General features: G+C 46.9%; 1 protein-coding gene across 4 annotated transcripts in view; it reads left to right on the plus strand.

The window, feature by feature from the left end:
• Window positions 1-23,000, plus strand: part of INSC (INSC spindle orientation adaptor protein) — a 134,247-nt gene extending 111,247 nt beyond the window's left edge. For 3 of the 4 annotated variants that reach the window (XM_060103879.1, XM_060103881.1, XM_060103880.1), the window contains exons 9-14: window positions 409-587; window positions 10,250-10,316; window positions 14,591-14,746; window positions 16,245-16,321; window positions 17,181-17,293; window positions 22,507-23,000. In XM_060103879.1, coding sequence (XP_059959862.1) covers window positions 409-587; window positions 10,250-10,316; window positions 14,591-14,746; window positions 16,245-16,321; window positions 17,181-17,293; window positions 22,507-22,747 — 833 coding nt within the window. In that variant the 3' untranslated portion in view covers window positions 22,748-23,000. The remainder of the gene's footprint in view (window positions 1-408; window positions 588-10,249; window positions 10,317-14,590; window positions 14,747-16,244; window positions 16,322-17,180; window positions 17,294-22,506) is intronic. The other variant, XM_060103882.1, reaches the window with a different exon arrangement.
• The last annotated feature ends 387 nt before the right edge of the window (window positions 23,001-23,387 follow it).

A 23,387-nucleotide genomic window follows, 5' to 3' on the forward strand; every position in this document is an offset into this window, starting at 1 on the left:
GTTTATTTCCTCCGTCACATTTATTAGTTAGCAGTTATTTATATTAGCTTTTTAAAAATGCATTTTGTCTTGCTTACTAGTAGGATGTAAGCTTAACAGGAGCAAAGACCTGACCTGTTTTGTTCGCCAGCCCATCCCAAAACACCAGGGTGCCGGGTACATAGTGTTCACTCAGTAAATACCTGTTGGATGGAGTGATTAGGATGCACACATAAGGTTTCAAATGCCAGCCCTGCTACTTATGTAGGAAGATACCTTTCCCTCTCCAGTAACTACTTTCTTCATCTGTAAAATGGGAATTATAACACCTGCCCACATTTTCTCCCAGAGCTATTGTGGAAACCAAATGAGGTAACTGATACAAAAGCGCTCGGCAGTGAAGCTGTTTTCTTCCTCTTCACCATCCAGAGCTGTGCCAAGAGGCCTCGTCTGGGGAAGTCTTCCTGCTGGCCTCTGCGGCCCTTGCCAACATCACCTTCTTTGACACGATGGCCTGTGAGATGCTCCTGCAACTGAAGGCCATCCGCGTCCTCCTGGAGGCCTGCAGCGACAAGCAGAGAGTAGACACGCCTTACACCCGGGACCAGGTGAGCAGCTCAGTGGGGACCAGGCCCAGAACCTGTAAGCGTGAAGTCAGAGGGCAGGAGGCCAGGGCTTAGGTTCTGGGGGGGCAGCATGGCTGCAGCTCACTGTCGGTCCTGTTAGTAGCAATCTGGGGGAAGGTAAAGGAATATGTTTTCAACATGCCTTGTTGCCCTTGGAGCGTCTCCACAAGCCCATTCCCAGCCTCCTCTCCCATCCCAACCACTAGAGAGACTTCCTCCATCTCCATCCAGACCTGTCCATCCTAAGAGGCAGAGAGGTGCCATGGGAAGATCCCTGGACCTCCTCCAAAGGTCTGTATCCAGCCGTGTGGGCACCTGCCTGTCTGACATTATACCTGCAGTGAGTTTCTTCCTTTCTCTGCCTCTGTGAAACAGGGTCTTGGAGCAGAGCCTTGCTTCTGGGCCTCAACCCCTATATCAGTCACAGTTTGTTTGTTTTTTTCTGTATATTTGAGCTCCATGTAAAGTCTTGTTTGGGGAAAAAGGATTTTACTACTAAATGTGTTTGAAAACATTGAATGAGGGGGTTTTCAATGGCCTTTGAGTTCTGAGGTTATGGAATTCCATCCTGTCCCACCTCTGCTGTACTCAGCCTCCCATTTCTCTTCCAGAGGTGGGGGCAGTGGATTGGTGGGTTTTAGTTCTCCGTAAATTCAACCAGGTGCCTGAACACTGTGTTAGATGATCCTCCAGACTCCAGCTCAGCTCATCCCTGTCTGCAACCCAGCTCCCCAGCCCCACCTCTTTCTTCCAGCCTCATCATCCAGTCAAAGCTGCCACAGCTTCACGTGCCAGCTCCTACCCCAGCAACTCCGGGAAAGCCTTCCCAGATGGCCCCAGCTCCCCGGGATCATCCTTTTCTTGGAGGCCACACCTCACAATGCAGTGTTGACTTTTCCAATGATATTTATTCCTTTTCAGTTATTTCATGTTTATCCCCCTGAGGTCGTGGTCTGTGTTCTATACTTCCCCAGGATTTCTTCAGGTCTCTAGCCCAGAGCTGGCACCCTTGGCGAAGTTCTATAAATGCTTGTTTAGGATGTGAAAGGGAAGAAGTAGGATGGCACTTCATCAGTTCTTCCTTGTCTTTAGAATCACCTGTGGAAAGGCAGCCAACCATAGAAACTCCCATTCAGAGAGAATTTCTAGTATATAAGCATTTGCATATGAAGATTCTACTAATATTGTGAGGCTGATAATATCTGCTGCATTTTACAGATAAGAGTATTGAGGTGGGCTTCCCTGGTGGCGTAGTGGTTGAGAGTCTGCCTGCCGATGCAGGAGACACGGGTTCGTGGCCCGGCTCAGGAAGATCCCACATGCCGCGGAGCGGCTGGGCCCGTGAGCCATGGCCACTGAGCCTGCGCATCCGGAGCCTGTGCTTCGCAACAGGAGAGGCCACAACAGTGAGAGGCCCGCGTACTGCAAAAAAAAAAAAAAGAGTATTGAGGCTCAAGAGAGTATCCCCCAAATCATATGGTTGACATTCAGCTAGCCAGCGCTGAATCCTGGCCTGACATAGACCTTGGTCTTTGACTCGTATCTGCTGCCATCTCTGAAAATGAAGAGGAGGTAGTGGAGCTATGGAGTCAGAGAGACTGAATGTCAATCTTGTCTGGGGCCATTTATTAATTGGGTGACTTTGGGAAGTCACAGCCTCCTGGGTGTTGGTTTTATCATCTACCTTGCAGGGTCTTTGTGAGGGCAAGTGAGATAATACATGTAAAGGACCTGATAGAATGCTTTGTCCCTACTAAGTCCTCTGTAAGTGATGACTATCATTATTTTTCAAACTTGGTGTTGCAAGGAATAGCACAGATAGTGAATTATCCAAAACCTTCAGTTTGGGCTTCCAAGCCTTGCATGATGGAGTTCCAGACTTCCTTTCCTGTTCAATCTCTCACTTCTTAGTTGGACAAGCCCCATAAGGACAAGGTATGGCAGTACAGAACAGATCAGGAGTGGTGACTCACTGGGCTGGCTGTTGGCTGCTTGGCTCCTGAGGGGGGCTGGCCCTTTGCAGTCACTGTCCTTGGCTGTGGGGCGTGGGACTGGAGGGCTCACTCTGCATGATCGGCCTTGTTCCTCCTCTTCTCTTTTTCAGCTAGACGCCTCCAGTTGCTGGGTCTCTCACCTACCTGCCACGATTTTAGGTCCCTTTCCTTTCAAGTACCTCTCCTGTAGCCAACTCTAGTCATTTCATACAAAATCCAGTAGTGAGGCAGTAAGAACAGGGGTTAGGGGATCAGATGACATGCGGTTAAAGCTTCTCTGCTACATAATCATGTAACTCTGGGTAATTCACTCCAAGCCTCACTTTTCTCATCTGTGAATGGGGTTGAATAATACATACTTCACAGAGATAAAATAAGAATTGAATAAACTAATACAAACTTTTGGTACAGTTCCTGGCACACAGAAACTAGGAAATAAATGGAAGCCACTGTCTGTTATTATTATTGGCCTTTGAATGTGTGGTACTCAGCCCTGAATGGGGAACCTTCAGAGGGGAGTGTCCTTATCTGTAAAGTGGGATGGTCTCTTCCAGCTTAGACATCCCGTGCCTCTATGTGTACAGACCCTTTTTCATCCTGAGGAGTGACTGGCCCCCTCTTGGAACCTCACTGATTCCTAGGAAGGAGGGGCTCAGGGTGGGGGGAGATGGAGAATGTAGTCAAGCTCTAGGCAGATGGCAGTTCCTTCTGAATCTGGAGTCAGGCGTTTTCCTGCCACACTCTCCCACCGCCCTGTCTCCATCATCCCCCCATCTCCCCCGCCACCCCACCCCCACTTCCCACCGCCCCAGGCTGAGCCAGGCTCTTCTTCTCTGTCCTCAGGATGGCCTCACCTTCAGCCCTGACTCAGAGCAACCACTTAGCTAGTGAGAGAAGACCCATTAAAGAAACAAATGGCTCTTTCCTTTGGCAGAGGGAGGATTAAGGTGATCAGAGGGCTCCCAGTAATGAAGACAAAGAAGATGAATTAGACTCTGAAGTGCTTACCGCCTCCTGAAACACTTAGGAGATTAAATGCCCGTGAGGCTTCCGGTAATGCGTCTGCCAGTGACGCCAGTGCTGTGCAGAGCCACTGGGTCTTGGATCTATATTTGTCCGCCTCCCTTTGAACATCTCAGTGAGAACCCCTCCATCAACCCAGCAAACTGAGTCTAATTAATTTGTCCAACAAATTAAGCAGCTCTTCCACGCCCCTCTGCTAATCTAGGGGAGCTGGATGTGGTCAGGCATCCAGAGGCACTTCCTGCCTAACAAGCCCTCTGTGGCCTGTGTTTTCATCCCCAGGAGGTATTTTCTAGGGGTCATGCTGCCCAGGACATCCAGCTACAGGCGTGATAATAGGGTGGGGGGAAAGGACTGGCTCACCTCTGCCCTGTCTGTCGAGCTGTGACAACCTAGGGTGAAAGGGATGCGGTTATCCTGTCTAAGCCACAGCAGAGACTTTCACTGAACATGACTTTATGGCCTTTAGAAATTAATTGCTTTCACAGAGGTGAACGGTGCTGGTATATTCACTTCCCATGAAGACACATTGTCTGCTTGGCATTTTAGAATGTCCAGATTTTGTAGCATTTCTGAGCCCTCTCTGTGAATACCATTATCAGGAGTCCATTTATCAGAAATGTCAGTTACCAGGGATTGCAATTTTGACTTACATTGCAAAAGCCCTCTATAGTTTATACAGCCCTATCACATACATATATGCCATGGTAGAAACAGTACAGGCTTTGGGTTCAGGCAGACCTAAGTTTAAATCCTGACTCCATTTCCTAGCTGTGTGACCTTAGACAAATTGCTTAAGCTCTCTGAGCCACAATTCCCTCATCTGTGAAATAGGGATACTAATATTTTCTCCCTCCTTGTGTCATTATGATGATTAGATGGCATAATGCTCATAAAGTAGTTAGAACCAAAGAGATACTCAGTAATGAGCAGGCCAGGGGTCTCTGATAGAACCAGAGATTGGGATGGGTCCAGACAGAGACTGTCAGGAATCTGATTGGGGCAGGAAGGTAGGGTCAGGAAATGTGGTTAATGTGGTGGTGAGTGTAATGTGGCATGAGTCAATGCGTGGTGTGTATTGTTTCAATCTGTGTGTCAGTTTCTGCAAGTTGTACTGTGTATGTGTGCATGCGTGTGTGTGTGCGTGTGTGTGTGTGTGTGAGAGAGAGAGAGAGAGAGAGAGAGACTATAAGCCACTTACAGCAGTGGAGTTTGTTTGCATATGACTATATATGCATATCTACCGATCCAGAGAGGCTTGGAAGAACCCAGGATCACAGCACCCAGTCCTGATTTGCTCCAGGAACCTCTCCCTATAAACCCAAGGGAAAACTAAGCCAAGAGAGCATGGTCTGGTGTTTCCATGCTCTCTAATACTGTGAGACTGACACCTCAAACTCGATGCAATCCCCAGGGAGAGTGTTTTGGTTTAGTTTACCAACAGTTTGGGACCTACATCTAAGGCATTTTTATGGCCTTTGTGGCTCTCTCTCCTAAACCCAGAGCTCAGCCCTCCAGTCCCGCGCCTTTGGTAGTGAGGAGGGAAAGCCAGGCCTGTCTGTGAGAAGACCAGGGACCAGAGGGTGGGAGCAGTGTCTGTCTCGGGGCCTAGGCAGGTGCCCTCCTGGTTTCCATGCTTGTCCAGCCCTCCCATCTCCTGGGGCCCTGATCACACCTATCAGAGGGAGGGAGCGGGCTGGGCCTTCTCCTGGACCCCCTTGCCTCGCTGGCCTTGAGGGAGAAAATGTGTTCAAATAGACCACACCCTCCCTCTCTCCGAGCCCTTCATCCTTCAGACCACTGTTCTTGTCTTGATTCTTTCTGCTCTTTGATGGAGGAAGTGGTGTGGAGGGAAGAGGGCAGGACAGAGAAGCAGTGGGACTTCCTCTGCTGGCTGGTCTCAGGGCTGAGGTTGGCATGGTTGCCAGAGCTTTAGAGAGTTAACACAGTGACAGTAGAAATCTCAATATTCCATCAGTAGTTAAAGAGTAATTCTAATTTCAGTTCTATGAACTCTTGGCCTTTTTGTCCTAATTACTGCACAGCATAAAAGCAATCATAACTTTTCATTAAATGTATGTCAGATTTTCTGCATTATAAGCTCTATCAGATCAGAGCACCTGTCTCTCTTTGGGTATCCTGGGTATTCCTCACTTGTCTTTTAAGTGGTATGCTCCTCAGTGTTAGTTCATGACAGAGCAAAGGAAAGGCACAGAGGTAGAGTCCAGGTGTGATCAGGGCTGACTGCTGAGCCATTGTTAAGGATGTGAGATGAGCCTGAGATTGGTTTGTGGACAGGTGTTCCCGGAACAAGCACAGAGTAAACCTTTTCCTCCACATGTCTGCTATTGTCAAAGGCTTTGCCATCCTCCCTCTTACCACATGGGGGCATTTCTTCTTGAGTCAGTGACATGGGATTGCCCCTGTTACTCTGGTTCAATTTGCTATTCCTTTTTTTTTTTTTTTTTTTTTTTGCGGTATGTGGGCCTCTCACTGTTGCAGCCTCTCCCGTTGCAGAGCACAGGCTCTGGATGCGCGGGCCCAGCGGCCATGGCTCACGGACCCAGCCGCTCCGCGGCATGGGGGATCCTCCCGGACCGGGGCATGAACCCAGGTCCCCTGCATCGGCAGGCGGACTCTCAACCACTGAGCCACCAGGGAAGCCCTCAATTTGCTATTTGCCTCAATGTTCCTAAGGTCTTTGGGAGGCCAGAGGAAAAACGATTTTAAAATGTCACAGAAAGTAATGAGCACAAAGTTTGTTGGGTTCTCTACTGGGAAAGGCTTCTCCTGTTCTGGTACCTTGCCTCCCTTTGGGAGGGATCTCACATCAGCCTGACATCTTGGCAACACTGGGTATTGTACTGGATGGTACTTGACACAATCTTTCAAGGCCTGGGTCCTTTCAGACTCTGTTCCCTGGGGCCAAATAGTATTCATTTTATTTAACAAATGATCTGGGTGCTTGACAAAACATTGTCCCTTAATACCTATCACAGTCTTATTATCTTATTTTTATCTTTGGTAGTAGGCCAAATAATGCCCCCTCCCCAAACCTGTGAGTAGGCTACCTTACATGGTGAAAGAGATATTTTCAGATATGATTAAGGGTCTTGGTATAGGAACATTATCCTGGATTATCCATGTGGGCCCAGTGTAACCACAGGGATTCTTATAAGAAGAAGGCAGAAGGGTCAGAGTCAAAGAGAATAAGATGTGACTGAGGAAGCAGAGGTCAGAGCAATGGGGTGCCAGGAGCCAAGCAGTGTGAGTAGCTTCTAGAAATTGGGAAAGGTAAGGACATAGCTTCTCCCCTAAACCCACCAGAAGGAATGCAGCTCCGTCAACACCTTGATTTTAGCTCCATAAGACCCAATTAGGACTTCTGACCCCCAGAATTGCAAGATAAAATTGTATTGTTTTAAGCCACTAAGTTTGTGGTAATTTATTTTAGCAGCAATAGAAAATGAATATACCTCATTAACCAAGGCACAGAAAGGTTAAGTAACATGGTCAAGGTCAGATGGAAAATAATGACAGAGCCAAGATTTGGAATAGGTTGGTCCATGCACTTAGCCACTATGCTACACTGCCTCTTACCTAGAACCTCTCTTGAGGCTGATACCCTATGATTCCCCAAATAACTACGGAGGGATCAGTAGCCTCTCACTCAGGAGGAATAGGACTTAATTAAAAACCATCAGACAGGAATGACTTAGCCCGAGCCAGGGGAAAACTGTTTGTCTGGCTCCTGTACTCTCTCCACTGACAGCACTGCTATCTTGTAGCCAACAAGGTAAACCAGTTGTCCCTAAAATCCCATCCCTGGGCTTGACTGTGAAGAGAAACATTGTTGATCTGCCTTCCTGTCTATACCAGGGCACATACAAGGATGTTTCAAAGGGGGAACTCAAAGCAGGGCATAATTGGCATTTATTCAAATTGTGCTTAATTGAATACTTCATCTGCACCTCAGAAAACCACATGGGGTACAGGTTCTGTAAAGAGGAAGTAATTTTCATTAACAGGATCTAAATTAGTCTGACACAAAGACCTACCTGTGCCTGTGACACAGCTAATAATTGCAGTGTAATGAACCTGATGCTGCAGACAAAGGTTTCCTTTTCCTCTTTTTTTTTTTTTTTTTTTTTCCTTTTTTTGCGGTACGCAGGCCTCTCACTGTTGTGGTCTCTCCCATTGCGGAGCACAGGCTCCGGACGTACAGGCTCAGCGGCCATGGCTCACGGGCCCAGCCGCTCCGCGGCATGTGGGATCTTCCCGGACCAGGGCACAAACCCGTGTCCCCTGCATCGGCAGGTGGACTCTCAACCACTGCGCCACCAGGGAAGCCCTCCTTTTCCTTTTTTATGTCGCCTTTCTTTTCCTTCTTTCCTTCCTCCCTCCCTCCCTCCCTCCCTTACTTCCTTCTCTTTTGGTTCTGTATGTCAAGCAACCATCTTTATTCAGTGGCCAGGCTGGTGATGGTTGGAGTGGAGCTGTCCCTTAGTGGTGAGAACAGAGCCTGTGTCCCCTGCTACTGCTCACAGCCCAGAGAAGGCCAAGTGAACTGCAGTTTGGTACAGGCTTGGCCTTGTGTCTCCTTCCTCATAAGACTGCACACTTTATGCCTATTGGGAACCTTCTATTTTTTAAACAAAATGCCATTGAATATTTGATGCTTTTTCTTTTTTAAAAATAAATAAATTTATTTATTTATTTATTTTTGGCTGCGTTGGGTCTTTGCTGCTGTGTGCAGGCTTTCTCTAGTTGTGTCAAGCAGGGGCTACTCTTCGTTGCGATGCTTGGGCTTCTCAATGCGGTAGCCTCTCGTTGCGGAGCACGGGCTCTATAGGCGTGCAGGCTTCAATAGCTGTGGCACACGGGCTCAGTAGTTGTGGCTCATGGGCTTAGTTGCTCCGTGGCACGTGGGATCTTCCTGGACCAGGGCTCGAACACGTGTCGCCTGTGTCGCCTGCGTTGGCAGGTGGATTCTTAACCAGTGGGCCACCAGGGAAATCCCTTGGGAAGCTTCTATTTTTTGACTGCATCTTCTACCTGTATTTTTCTTCTAACTCCTTTCACTCAGTCCACAAACACTCACAATCCTAAAAGGGTAGGAAAAAAGAGCTTCCAAGGACTAACCCTCCTTCAGTCCTATTACCTTTCTAAAATGCAAATAGGAGTTTGTCACTCCCCTCATAAAATATCTGGTGGTGCAGAGTGGCCTTCAGGATGAAGCTTTTGGTGTAAGTCCTGTCCCTCGCCTGGCCACCCAGCCCATCATACTTACCCACCCAGGCCCCTTACCAGGTCCGAGCCGGAAGGGCTGATACATATGGATGCCACAGCAGCCTAAGGAGGTGTATCCCTTTCTAGCATGTGTTTAGTGGGGAACGGAGGAGATAGATATTCTATAAATGTGGCAAACTTTCCCCTTCTTATAGAAATTTGTTACATGCATTTATTATCCAGAGTAATATGCCAATGTTGAACCAATTAAAATCTAGGTAATAGGCTTTGTTGGTCAACATCCGTCACATTACTACGCATTATTCAGTTTCAGAACTAAGCTGCCTGAACTGTGTCAGGAGACTGTTAACTGGCACAGCCTCCAGTTATACCATGTGACAGGCCTTGAAGAAATCTTTCAAGAGAGATAGGCCTGCACCAAGGAAAAAGTGTTATTTTATTTTATTATTGATTTTAATTACCACTTGAGAGTGTTGTCCACTTCCATGGAAGTGGGTGGATTTTCATTTTGCTAAATTTAATGTCAGGAGCAGTGCCATGGGTGGCATCTGAGTTAACAGGTGCCACGTTTCCAACATATTCCAGTGGTGGTTGGCACCCTCTACAGTTTGGGGTCTGTAGGAGGTCCCTTGCTGGCCCATCCTTAATCCAGTTTTGTGCTGTGAGTTCTTTGTGCAAACTTGACTGTGCCAGGGGCGGGGTGGGGGTGGGCTGTTGGCTGCTCAGCCCACGAGGTTGTAACCAAGGGTCTGTGGTTTACCTGAAGTCAGCATCCCTTTCCTACAGGCAGAGCCCTTCAGCCATGCCTGACAAACAAGGCTTGCAGCCCACAGGCTTATAAAGTGTAGCTGAGCATGAACTCTCATCAGATTCCATACAATACCTGAAGCTTACGGTGTAATGCTGCCTTCAGTTTCCTAGTCATGATCTCTATCTTAACCTTAGTCTCCATTCATTTCGGGTTGAAAGTAGGTGGGGTTCAGTATCAGGGCAAGAAGCTGGGATTGGAGGGAACCCAATCCAGGGCAGGGGTTAGCCAGAAATCTGCCAGTTCTGTATGCATTTCAGGGCCTGGGGCCAAGGGACCCTGCAGAAAGATGATAGAGGCTCCATCTTCACTCAGGTGACCCTGTTCTCACCTGCAGTGTCCTGTGGACCCTGGGGGCCATCCCAGAGCCACATGCTGAAGAATGGGCATCAGTCACTGGGGAAACACATCTAAGTGGCAGAAGCCCATGAGGATGGAAGAAAGTACCACGGAAGGATGGGCCAGGTGGACCATAAGGAGTCACGGGCTAAGGGGAAGCTTTGTAGCTCCTGGCTCACCTGTCAGCACAGGTGTTCCCATTTTCTTAGCTTCTCAATCCTCTTTTCCAGATTGTGACCATCTTGGCAAACATGTCTGTCCTAGAGCAGTGTGCCTCTGACATCATTCAGGAGAACGGTACGTCTTTTCAGTGGTGTGCATGCTGTACAGGTTATGTGGCTCTGTGGGACCTTGTGCCTTTGTGTTTGTGTGAAGGCCTATGTATTTGTGCATGTGGGTCTCCACACTTGCAGGAGCACATGAATGTGTGCTTATGTGGGCAAGTGGGCCAACATGTAAGTGTTTTCTTGCTTCCACGGGCCTTCAATCTAGTGGGAGTCAGACATGGAACAAAAGAAGAGAACATCAGATGCAGAAAGTAAAGCAGGGAAGAAGATAAGGTAAACCCAAGGTAGGAGGGTGGCAGTTGGCTATTTCAGTTAGGGTGGTGAAGGGAAGACAGATTTCATTATGATCCAGAAGTAAAAATCTATTCCTACAAAGGATGCACTCCAACTTTAAATCATTCTCATCATATTGGGTTTGGCCACAGTGGAAAGCCGAAGGGTGGGGGATCAGGTCAGGGCAGCTGCATCCCTTGATGCCTCACCTGAGAGCATCTTTTTCCTCTTGCTCCCCGACTCCTACCTCATGCGGAGAGTGTCACCAAGGTTCGGGTGAGGTGGCCCGGAAGCCGATCTAAGAGGTCTCCACTGGAGGGCAGGTCAGCTGGCTGCCTTGCAGCTGGGAACAAAGTGGTGAGGGCTTCCTGTGACTGAGAAATAGGAGAGCAATTAGCAACCAGTTGGAAACCAAGAGATGCTAATGAGGAGGAGTGTGCTGGGAGCCTAGGCAGCTGCCTCTGCGCCTGTTAAGCCCCTTCTCCCTGGTTGCCCCGCTGTTTTAACACACGTACACATCCCCCATCCCCCATTGCTCTATTACTAATCGAAAGGCATCATTTTGTGTTAATTTTATGTGATTGAGCTAATAATGAGAAACTTTGTTGAGCTGGCTGAGGCTGAGAGGCTGAAGGGGTGTCTTTTGTGGCCTGTTCCTTCAACACCCAGAGCCTGTAGTTCAAGTGGTCAGTGGGAGTGGGTCTCCATAGGCCAGTGGATTTGGGATTGGAGTATCTGGCATCTGTGGAGGATTTTATGGTTTACCAAGTGCTATTGACTGGCTCATTCAGTAAAGTTATTGAGACCTACTAGGTTCTTGGCGTTGTGCTGGACAGTGAGAACACAGAGATAAGTTAAGTCTTTCCCTTTGTTCTAGAGCATCTCACACAGTCTAGAAGGAGACCCCAAATGGACAAAAGTGATAACATGACAAAAGCGTGACATCTGCAGTAAAGTAATGCAGCAGAGGAAGGAGGGCATAGTGGTTGAGACTGTGAAAACTGGAAACGATTGCCTCGGCTTGAATCCTGGCTCTGTTATGTACTAGTTTTGTGACCTCCATTCTTCCATCTGCAAAATGGGAACAATAGTAATATTGTTACTCACAGGGATGATGCAGGGATTAATATAAAGCATGTTAGAAGAGTGTCAGGCACAGAATGAGCTCTGTGCTATGTGTATCTGCTCTTTCAGGAAACAGTGGCCGTCTCATAGGGTTTAAATGAAGAGAGTTTGATGAGAAGCTATTTACCAAAGTGGGTCAGGATTTGAGGGACCAGCAGTGGGGGTGATTCAGCCAGGGATCACTGGAAGACAGTAGGACTCCTTGGTCTGGACAGGGCAAGCCTCATTGTGCTTTGAAAGGAAGTCCTCCCACAAGCATGCTCGAGACTCTGACATGCTTTGTCCTGAAGCCTGGTGATTTTGTCTCTGTCCTGCCCTAAACTGTGTGTGAGTGTTGGTGGTGGGGAGCTGGATGAATGGGCCATACTGGAAGGTCAGAAACTCGGACCACTGGTCACCCTTACACTGGGAGGCAGGCCAGGGCAGTCCAAGCTGTTATTTGTCAATCCAGTGGCATCAGTATTGCCCTTTCAGCTAGTTTTGTTTCTCCCTCAGGGGCTGGGGCTGAGCTGGAGAGAACGTTGAGGAGGGAACATGGCTTTGGGACCTGGTCTCTAAGCTGTAACTGCCCACAACTCTCAGGCAACTTTTGTGACACTGAGCCTGGCCAGAACTTAGGAAACACATTCTGGATTTTGTAGGCAGCCCCAATTTCATTGCATCTTATCTTTTTCTAGATAAGACTTATAAGGTATACATTTAAAGGGAACTTTGAGGGTCAGTGCCCTAACACTGTGCTGTTCAAGGGTCAACTGTAAAATGAAGTAAAATGCAAAATAAAAACACCAGCAGTTTTCACTGAAAATAAATAAATAAATAAATAAAGGGAACTTTGTTTTTTATACATTTATAAGGCTTCTAACATGAATACATTCACATTCATTCATTTGATATTCATTCCCAAATATTTGAGCTAAGCACTATTCTGAATACTTTGGATATACCCATTCAGGAAGTGGAAAAAAATCCTTGCCCCCATGGTGCTCACCTGGTCGTATATGAGAAACTATGTTTCGTCAGACTCTAGGTACGAAGCTGGGATTTGGAAAATGGCTTCTTTATAGGAACCTTGACCTGGAGGAATTAGTAAAATTTCTTAATCTTGTGGCACTTCCTGAAGTTGTCATTTTGGTGCTCCCTGTTTATGTCCCCATAGGCCATGCCATATATACTCAGGACATTAATAGCTATGACTTTGTCTTAGGGACACTGTGGGCATAAGAAGCCAGAAGACCGTGTTCCATTCAGTGGCCAGGGAGGGGGTTTGGAGAGAAGCCCCTTGCCCCAGGATCAGAGTTTGTGGTGGCAGAGCCAATAGGGGCTAAGAAAGGCAGGGCCTGCAGCATTCCCTGAGGCTGTAGGAGGGAGAAATGGGGCACTTACACAGCTCACCAGAGAGAGAAATGGCCCCTCCTCAGGACTGAATAACCTCAGGGTCCACAACTAAGTTACTCACTGCCCCCTGAACTGGGATCTAGGAGGCTTAGAAATTGCATCTGGTTCAAGTAAGATTTGGAGAGGCACATGACTGAGGTACTGGCCTGGAAGTGACTCCTATGTGAACTTGAGAAGTCACTTCCTCTCTCCACACCTCAGGTACTCATCTGTAAAATGGGGGAGAGAGGCAGGGCTTGGGCTAGAAGAACTCTAAGGACCCTTCGGATTCTATGGTCTAAGTTACAGGTTGCAAACTTAGATGCCTGCAGGACCCACACAGGTGATATAAATGGATGACGTGGGCTCAACATGGACTGGATCAATCTCATTTAAAAGAGTAAGCTTATAATAAGCTTTCAGCAAATTGTTGTTATGCAGAAATGTGGGCCCAGTGTTCTCAGAGCAGGAAGTAATTTTTCAGATGTCAGAAATCTGGATTTTTATGGAATCTCCCAATTTGCATATTAGCAAAAACTTCTTAAAAAATTAGACACTGTGTAAGGCAAGAAAAAAAGCAAAAATACACCTGTGGGCCATATTTGGTTGAATTTCTAAGCTGGCAAGTGGCACTTTGTGCAGGAAAGAAGGGTGTGGGCGGGGGCAGCTGAGGAATACCTCCCACAGAAGATGGACTTTTACTACAACCTGCAGGATGGGAATGATTTAGATGGAGAGTGAGAGGCAAAAGGACATCTCCTGCAGAAAGAATTAGATGGGCAAAGGCATGACGTGGGAGTGGATGTGGGTGTGGTTTTGTAGGCCAGTCAGAGGACAGATCTGGCTTCAGGGAAGGGTGAAGAGGTTCTCAGCTGACCAAATTCAAGCCTAAATGTCTCGGTCCAACTACTCAACTCTCTTCCAGTACATGATACCCCTCTAAAACATTTGATCTAGTGATTATCCAGTCTAGGTTTGGGTCACCTCCCACCAGGGGGACCCATTACCTCTGGACCTGTCTCAGATGCAACCAGCGTCAGGGGTGAAGAGGTGATGGAGGGTAACCAGATTATCTGAGTTCTGATACCAGCTGTACAGCTACTTACTGTGTGACCCTGGGCAAGATACTTCACCTCCCTCTGTGCCTCAAAGTAAATTATTATATAGTACTTAGTTTATGAGGCTATTGGGAGGTTTTAGGGTTCGTGCATTTACTGTGTATTTAGCACAGCATCAGGGATGTAGTAAAAGCTCAGTAATAGCATTTAAAGGAAATTAAAAGGATATCCTCCAGATGTCCCTTCCAGGGGCGTAGTGACTTGGTATGTGGAATCAGAGACACCCCCAGGGTAGAAGGAGAAGAAGAGGAGGACTTGTCCAAGTTCCTCCTGTGGTTGAGAGCCCCGAGTCATCCCGACAGCCTTTGCTTGAGCCTGCAGCTCTATGCAGCTGGCCCCTAGAGGAAGTCTCCCTGCTTGGGCAGCTACCAACTGTTCATCGCTTTCCACCCAGGGGTGCAGCTTATCATGGGCCTGCTGTCTGAGAAGCCAAGGTCTGGGACCCCCGCCGAGGTGGCAGCCTGCGAGCGAGTCCAGCAGAAGGCTGCAGTGACCCTGGCCCGTCTCAGCCGAGACCCAGATGTGGCACGGGAGGCCGTGCGGCTGAGTTGTAAGTGGTGCTGGCTGTGTCAGGGGCGGAGAGGGGCGCCGGGGCTGGGGGCGGTCCTGATTTCATGGTGGCGGTGGTGACAGAGGACTCAGAGCAGGGCCAACTGTGCTGGGAGATGCTGGCATGGGGGCCCAGGGTGAAGCCCCAACTTAGCCTCCTTTCCCCTGGGGCTGAAGCAAGAGAGAGGAGGAGTCTAGAGAGGTTTAAGTTGGCCAGAAGAGTGACTCACTTGTAGGCTTCCTGTTAACAAGGACCCCATTCACTCATTCATTTTCTCATTCATTCATTTACTCAGTTATTTGCTTACTCATTTGTTTACTTATCCACACATTCATTCACTCATGAGTTCATCCTTTTGTTCATTCATTCATTAACTCATTCATTACTTCATTTATCCACCATTAACTCTTTCATTAAATCACTCATTCAGTCAGTCAGTCAGTCACTTATTTACCCAACAAATGTTTCCAAAGCACTCACTCTATGGTAGGCTCTGTTCTGAGCGCTGGGCATATAACACTGATTATAACCGCGTCCTAACCACAGCGGCCTATAGCCTGATGGAGGTGGCAGATATGGAAAGAAAAATTTACACCCGAGTATCACAGAGCGATGCTCAAAGGATGTCAGTGGCACAGTTAGCACACAGAGGAAGTAGCCCACACTTATCCAGGTGCTTCAAATAATGTAACAAGGAGGTAACTCTTCAGCTGTGGCTCCAGTAGTTATTCGGCTGGAGGGCTAGGACAGGGCACCCAAGTAGAGGCAGGAGATGGCAGTGTTGCCGACCATCCAGGCACTTGAAGGACAGCAAGAGGTGGCAGAGAGTTCTGGCTCCAAAATGACTCTATGGAGGATAAATACATACATACAGAATCTGTCTGCATACCTTTCATTACTCTCTTATAATGAGTTTTTTTTTCCATTGTTAGAGTTTGAAAAAGTCAATTTGCGTTGAAAAGCTAAGTCATTTATTTCACTTTCCTCTGTAAAGGCTTACGAAATATTAGTGTACTCAATCCGTAGTCTTCTATAATTTTAGCCACAATACATTTTCTGACTCAAATGGGCAGTTGGGGGTGGAGAGGTACTAGGAAGTTCCACTGATACAGATGTAAATGTTAACTATAGCTGGTAGAATCAGAAGAACCTGCATGGGAAGTTCTTTCTCAGGAAGACCTGCAGTATCTTCTATGGCTCATTCCTCCACACTGTGGGTGAACTCCATCCTGGCCAATGTTCGGGCACTTAGGGCTTTGGTTTTGATGCTCCAGCTCATCCTGGCCCTGACCAGGGTCCATTCACACCTGAGGGAGCAGAAAGTCTCCCCGACAAGCTCCTCGGGGAGGTTTAGCCCTCTTCCCTGCCGATTGGCAGCCACCTCCCTCCACAGGACCCCGTGCAGAGGACTGTGTGTGAGAGATGGGAGCACCTCTGGGTCAGGCCTGACCAGGCCCTCCCCGACCTGGGTGTGAGGGTCTCCCCGTGTCTCACGCAGGTATGTCCCGCCTCATTGAACTCTGTCGCTCACCCTCCAAGAGGAACAACAGTGATGCCGTGCTGGTGGCCTGCCTGGTGAGTTTCCAGTCTTCCCCCAGCTTTCTTCCTGGGCTTTGGGGTTGCAGACCAGGGACCAGGGGAACAGGCTATGCCACGACAGGCTTGGGTAAGCCAGACAACTTATTCTGGATTTCCATTTTTCTCTTTAAAGGAGTAATACTTGTTTCACTTAATTCATAAGATTGTGAAGAAAATTATATGAGGTCATATATGTGAAAGGCAGAAGCCTGGAGAACCCCCATTACCACACATTTAGTACCTTTGAGGTCCTGGGGGATCTAACAGCAGGTCTAGACCAGAGGGGCCCAGCTGGCAGGATGCTGGGTGGTGGTGGTGATGCTATGGTGCTTGCAGCATGTGGTAGCTAGGGTAAGATGTCTTCTGCCGGTTCCAAAGCGGACACTGTTAGAAAGCCTCCTTTCCTCTCAGATACAGCCCCTCTATTGGTTCTCTTCCAGCTTTGTAGCTCCCTCCTCCTTTGTGGAGTAGGACGGGACAGGACAGGACAGAGGATTATTCGGCCAGTCCCCAGGATCTTCACCCGCAACCAAGCTAGCACATCCTGGGAGGTCTCCACCCAACTTCTTGATGCTTGGGTCCACCATGAAAGTACCAACAGCATCAGACGGGGAACACATGACTTGTCTCTATATCCTCCCTGCTGGGCTGTATTAAATCCTACAGCAGAGCAGCTGGAAGCATTCAGGAGCAGGGAAGCCCATTGTAAAAGCCCTTTAACTTCCAGAAGGGGGTGCCAGATCTTTGATTTGTCCTCAAAGACTGTGCAGGAGAAGGGATGGATCTAGAGGTCTTTCAAGATGTTTCACAATAAAGCCCCTTCTCACCCCATCCTTTTTTTTTTTTTTTAACTGAGCTCATCCCATTTCTGGGAGCTCCTGACAGGCATTGTATGGTGGTAGGAGCAGCAGGCATTACAGTCAGACACACCTGTCTTGGTTTTACCATTAATGAGCTGTGTGACATTGGGTAAGTCACTAAGTGCTGTAAATTTTATTCAATAAATATTTGCTAAGTGATTCTAGGAGCCATGCGCTCTTCTGGGCTTTGGGGATACAGATGTGGGGGAAAAAAGACAAAAATTTCAGCTCTGATGAGTCTTTTATTCTGGTACATGCAGAACAACCTTCACCCTTTTTGTGCCTTGGGTGACCTGGAGAAGCTTATGGACCCCTTCTCAGTATTAGGTTTTAAATGCATAAAGTAAAATATATAGAATTAAAAGGAAAACAATCATATTAAAATAATTATTAGACTATCAAAGCAGGTGATATGTTAATATATATATATACTTTTAAATTAGCTCCTTAAATAAAAGCTAGCCTCAAGTCTTCACTAGCAATGAGCATAAATAATATTGAAGGTACCTCCAAAAACTGTAATTTACTGAACCAAACTTGGGTCTGCTCACCCATGCACAGTAAAGCCAATCGACTGACACTGGGTTGTGGTGAAGGAAAGTGCAGTGGGTACTGCAGGTTGCCAATTGAGGAGTCCAGGTAGATAGGGCTTAAAAGGCCCAAACTCTCCGAAGGCTTTCAGGGAAAGTTCTTTAAAGACAGGGTAAGGGAGGGGGGTTGTGGGGTGTGTGACCAGCTCATGGACATCCTTCTGATTGGTTGGTGATGAGGTAAATCAGGAGTCAGCATCATCAACCTTCTGGTCCCAACAGGTCTGGGGTCTGTGTGGGCAGCATACAGTTAACTTCTTCCACCTGGTGGAGGTTTCAGTACCTGTAAAAGAGTTCAAAAGACATGGCTCAGAATTTTATCTATATCCCCTGAGGAGGAACTAAAGGTCCTTGACTTTGTTTAATGGTTAAACTCTTATTAGTTTGTCTTGCTTGACTGTTTTCCTTTCTTTCTGCATTTTCTCACTTCTCTGATTAAATGTACTCTTTGGAACTCGGGGAAGCCTAGGAGACTAAAGTTTTTCTACAGACAAGAGACAGGTAGAGGATATGGCGGGGGATGCTGTTCCAGGAAGGCCTCATAGGGTCCTGCTCAGTTACAAAAGTGTCTGTGATTTCTATCGGTGAACAAGTAACAGGCATCGCTGAGACATCTTGATCTGTTGCTGCATTCACACACAGCTGAAGGAAAGGCTGTTTCGGTTAGAGGGCAGTGAATGTAAAGATGTAATTTTTTCCATGCAAGTTCACAGACCTTAATTTTGTCTGGTCTAGTGAGTAAATGGAGACAGTTAATACCTGGCAAACACATAATCATTGGCCCCAACTACCTTATCTTCACAACTTGGGCAGCCAGCAACTGCCTGACACTGAATAGGCCTGAGAAAATGTTGAGAAACTATAAAGCTCCTTTCAGACACGTGGGCTTGTCCTTTTCCATTTTTATCCTTAGTTTGAAGGAGAGCACACAGAAGGGCTTGGCCTCTATTTTCAATCACTTGAAGGACTTTTTGGTGGTAAAGGGATTACATTTCTCCTTGTAGACAGGTCGTTGGATGCTGAATAGAGCCCCTTCCTTCTGAATCCATCCTTCATGTGGCTGCTGGCCTCATTTTCCTCATGACAGTTTACAATCATGAGCTTTCCATGAGCACCCCTTCCCTGGTTCCCTATGGCCTACTGTCCACATGCTTAACCCTTCACAGCCTGGCTCTGACCCACCTGGGGTCTGAAGGCCGTCCACTGCTTCCAGGCCCTGTCCAGCTCGGGTCAGAATGCCCTGAACCACCCTGACACTGTGCTTTGGCCCTTGTCCCAAGCAGATGTCCTCTCTATAGCTCTGCCAGGCTCATATCAAAATCCTCCTCCTTGAGGCTTCCTGGGAGTTCTCTGCTGCTTGGACCTGCCTGCTCGGATTTTGTTTTCCCCAGCAGGAAGCATGTTGTGTTATCCTGTGTTTTAGGTCTTATAAGGGGAGGCTTTTGGAATTCACACACAGGCCTGCCTGATGCTGAATGTCTTGAATTTTTGCCCTGACCATCTTGTTTCCAGCCATGCTTTCTCCCCTTATGTCTTGTGGCCCTAGTCATGCTACCTTGGCTCATGGGAGGGGATCTGTATTTCTCCCCCTCTACCCTGGAACCTTCTTATGGCTGGGTCCCTATTCCAGCTCTTGTATCTCCATGGGACCTTGGGTTTGGTGACTGTTCCTTGCCTGGCTGAGGGACTGATGGACTTGTCTGCTCATCCCCCAGCCTCCAGTGTTGGTGGGTGTTTGTGATTTGTCTCCCAGAAGGGGCTCCATACTTGAGTGCAGCCCCCTGGCTGGTGAGATGGGGGCTGCTTGGAGCCTGGCCTGGCGGATGGAGTTGGAGGCTAACTCTCCTGCCCCTCCCCAAGCCTTCTTCCCGGTTTCAAAGACTCTATTCAGGTGAAGGGAGGACATTTCATTTATCATCTCCCACATCTGGAAAAGTGACAGCATGGATTGCCTCTTGCAAACAGAATTGATCTTTCCTTAATGAAGCGGCTGTCAGTGGGCTACGGGGCTTGTTTAATTCTTGCATGTTTTCAGACTGTCTGGGAATGAGATGCTGGGAAGGTTGTTAACCTTCTGAGGAAAGCGGAGGCCAAGTAAAAGGCTTCAGAAGGGTGAAGGATCCTTTGAGCTCCTGGGTGCTGAGGAGGGGGTGCTCTGAGATCATTTGGGTTCATGATGAACCCTGCACACTTTCTGAGGACCCTGGGGAGAGGAGGGTATCTATTTGCCTTCGTAGTTTTTTGGGTCTGTTTCTAGTTCTCTCTTGTGTTTTGCTTTTGCTTTTCTCTCTGTCTAGAGGTTGCCTCCTCCCTTAGCGATGTTTCTCTCTCCTTCTTTCCCCTCCCCCATTCTTTTTATCCCCTTAGTCCTCTCCCCCATCTCTGTTACCTCTTCACCTCCTCCTATCTCTCTCCTATTATCCTCCCACCCTCAGGGTGTGCTCTCTTTTTCTCTGATACCATCTCTTTCTCTCTTGATCTCCCTGTTATGCTTGGTCTCTTTTCTTTCCCAAGTTCATCTCTCTCTCTCTTTTTTTTAAAATTAATTAATTAATTAATTTTTGGCTGCATTGGGTCTTCTTTGTTGTGCATGGGCTTTCTCTAGTTGCAGCGAGAGGGGGCTACTTTTCGTTTTGGTGAATGGGCTTCTCAGTGCGGTGGCTTCTCTTGTTGCAGAGCATGGGCTCTAGGCACATGGGCTTCAATAGTTGTGGCTCACAGGCTCAGTAGTTGTGGCTTGAGGGCTCTACAGCTCAGGTTCAGTAGTTGTGGCTCATGGGCTTAGTTGCTCCATGGCATGTGGGATCTTCCCGGACCAGGGCTCGAACCCATGTCCCCTGCATTGGCAGGCGGATTCTTAACCACTGCACCACCAGGGAAGCCCTCTCTCTTTTAATAGTTCCTTCTGATTCTGTTTTTCTGATGCTGTCTCTTTTTTTCTGTCTCTCTATTATTTTCTTCTTTTACATTTTCTCTTTTCATGGGTTTATTTTCTATCTATTTCTTTGTCTCTCTTTTTTTCTTCCCTCTCTTTTGCTTTATTTTTATGCTTGATGATATAAAATACATCGATGGTTTTATATTCTCATATCTGTGGAAGATCCCTGGTTCCATTTTTACTGTAACAACTCAAAGGCAGTAAGGTTATTTCTCCCAGTTGGAGCCCAGAGGAATCAGGAAGTGCAGTGGAGTTCAGCCTTTTAGCCCTTGGGGAAATCATACCCCAGGAGAGGCAAGACACACTAGTTAGAGACAGTCTCCTGGAGTCTCCTTCCTGCCACCAGTGTCTAAGACTCTGCTCATGTGAACAGAGATGCATATCCCTTCTCCTTGAACCAGCTTGGACATGGCAGTTTCTGTTAGTCCGACAGACAACTTAAGCCAACCTCTCTTTTCACCAACTTGGTGATTTCTCAGCAATAGATTACTTCTCATGTCTAGGTAATGAGCTATATGTTTGCCTTGAACTCATTATAACCTAGTGTTCTAGGCTTGCAGCATCCTGTCTCTGTGTGTATAGGTATGAGGGCCCTGGAGTTGGGCTGCTGTGTGATCTTGGGAAGGCCACTTTTGCTGAGTCTGTCTCCTTATTTCTAAATTGGATATCATGATACTTACCTTGCTGTATCCTGTGGGGATTAAATGAGATACTATGTAGACACTCAGTAAGAGTGGGCATTCCTCCTTCTTTGCTTCTTCTGCCACCCAAGATAGTCCCCTCTCTCTTTGTTTCCCAAGGGAAGGGCATCCTTAAGCTCCCACCTTGCTCCTTGCTCTGTTCAGGCTTGAGAAAGATGGAAGGAATTAATATTCACTGGTCACTTAGTATGCATGGCCTCAGCTAACTGGCAAAGAGGTCTAGGTAGGTACACAGCTCATGTTTATAGTTTCAGGTTACTCTAGCAGTAGAAGTCAACGTTTGTTCAGTTTTTTTTTTCAGCATACCTTTGTAGATACAGAGAAAAATAAAACAGTCTCTATCCTTGAGGAGCTTAGAGTCTGGTGTGGGAATAAACACCTAAAAAACAGTTGGGGTGGGGTTTCATATCATGGGAAAGATCTGAGCAAGGGCACATGGATGTAAAACAAGATGGCGTACTCAGGGAAGAGTGCAACACTCAGTGTATGGGGACCTGGGCAGTAGTTTCATTCTGCCTGCACTTCTCTTTCCTGTTCATCCCCATCTTGGTGGCAGAAATTCTATTTCCTTCAACTTTATGACCCTCCTTCTTCTCTCTCTCTCTCTCTCCTCCTTCCCATCCCAAAATGCTTTGCTCAGAACCTTGCTGAATTTATGGATAAATGAATAGCCCTTGCTGTTCTAAGGTTTCTATAGAGACCTGGAAGTGAGAATATAATTCCACTGATGCTTCTGGCAGTTCCAGTCTCTAAGATAAATCTTGAACTTAAATGTGTCACTAAATTGACCAAATCCTTAAAATGACAGATCTTCAAAACAATCAATTTCCTAAGATGACTGAAAAACCAAGATGGCAAGACTATTAAGATCATGAAAATTTTCAGATGACATCCCCTTTAGTGATCGAGGTACCACTGAAATCAGGTGACTATGTAATAAGGTTGCTATGGTGACCAAGTGACAAAAAGGACCATATCACTAAGGTGTCAAGGTGATGATCAGCTCAAGTTGGCTGGTAAATGAGCCACTTACTGAAATGCATCTCTCAGGGAAGTTGAAGGCCCAGTCTGATCTCTTCTGTTTTCTCCTCAGGCTGCTCTGCGTAGATTGGCTGGGGTCTGTCCTGAAGGCCTCCAGGACTCTGACTTCCAGCAGCTGGTCCAGCCCCGGCTTGTGGACTCTTTCTTACTCTGCAGCAACATGGAGGAGAGTTTTGTGTAGCAAGTATGGGCGACAAAAGGCATTTGGCCTCATTCTCAAGCCCCCTCTGAGTACATACCTGTTAACGCACCTGACCACACACCAGCCCCCTCACCTCCTTATTTATACTTAATTTATTTTTTATGTGAAATTAACAGAGGGCTAAACATTATAGCAACATCATCAGGTAGTCTGTGGTCCTTGGGAGTCTTTTTGTTTTTATTTTTTGACTTCTGTGACTTCAGTTGCAGATGTTGAAATGCATAATCGCTAATATGACAGATTGTCATGGGTGATTTCACTTCCTTTTGCTTTCTCTACTCTCACTATATAACCTTGCTTCATTTTTTTTAAACAAAATCTGATAACAAGAGTATTTTAACTGTCCAGCAGTTTTTCTTTTTTTTAAAGTTGGAATTGCTCTTTCTAAAAATTTTAAATGCATTTCATAGTTGGACAGAATATACTGGAAGTTCTAGTTTTATTCTTTAATAAATGAAATTACATGAAATGTGTCTTGAATTTTCTGATTAAATTATATCTTAGGCTAGCTTCTTGCTTCCCAAGTTTTCATGCCACAAAAACTTTCTCAACTATTAAAACTGCATAGAAAGTATATTGTTTTCATAGCTGCATAAATGGGTTAATTTCTGAGTAATTTAGTGAGAAATCAAAAGGTTTCCAAAGTCCCAGGAACTCAGTTTCCCTTGGCTTGCTCTTCTTTAACCTCATGGTAAACAGTATCCTCAGATGAGGTTTTACTGAAAAATACC

The sequence above is a fragment of the Mesoplodon densirostris genome, chromosome 7, assembly GCF_025265405.1.
Source record: "Mesoplodon densirostris isolate mMesDen1 chromosome 7, mMesDen1 primary haplotype, whole genome shotgun sequence".
Lineage (NCBI taxonomy): Eukaryota > Metazoa > Chordata > Mammalia > Artiodactyla > Ziphiidae > Mesoplodon > Mesoplodon densirostris.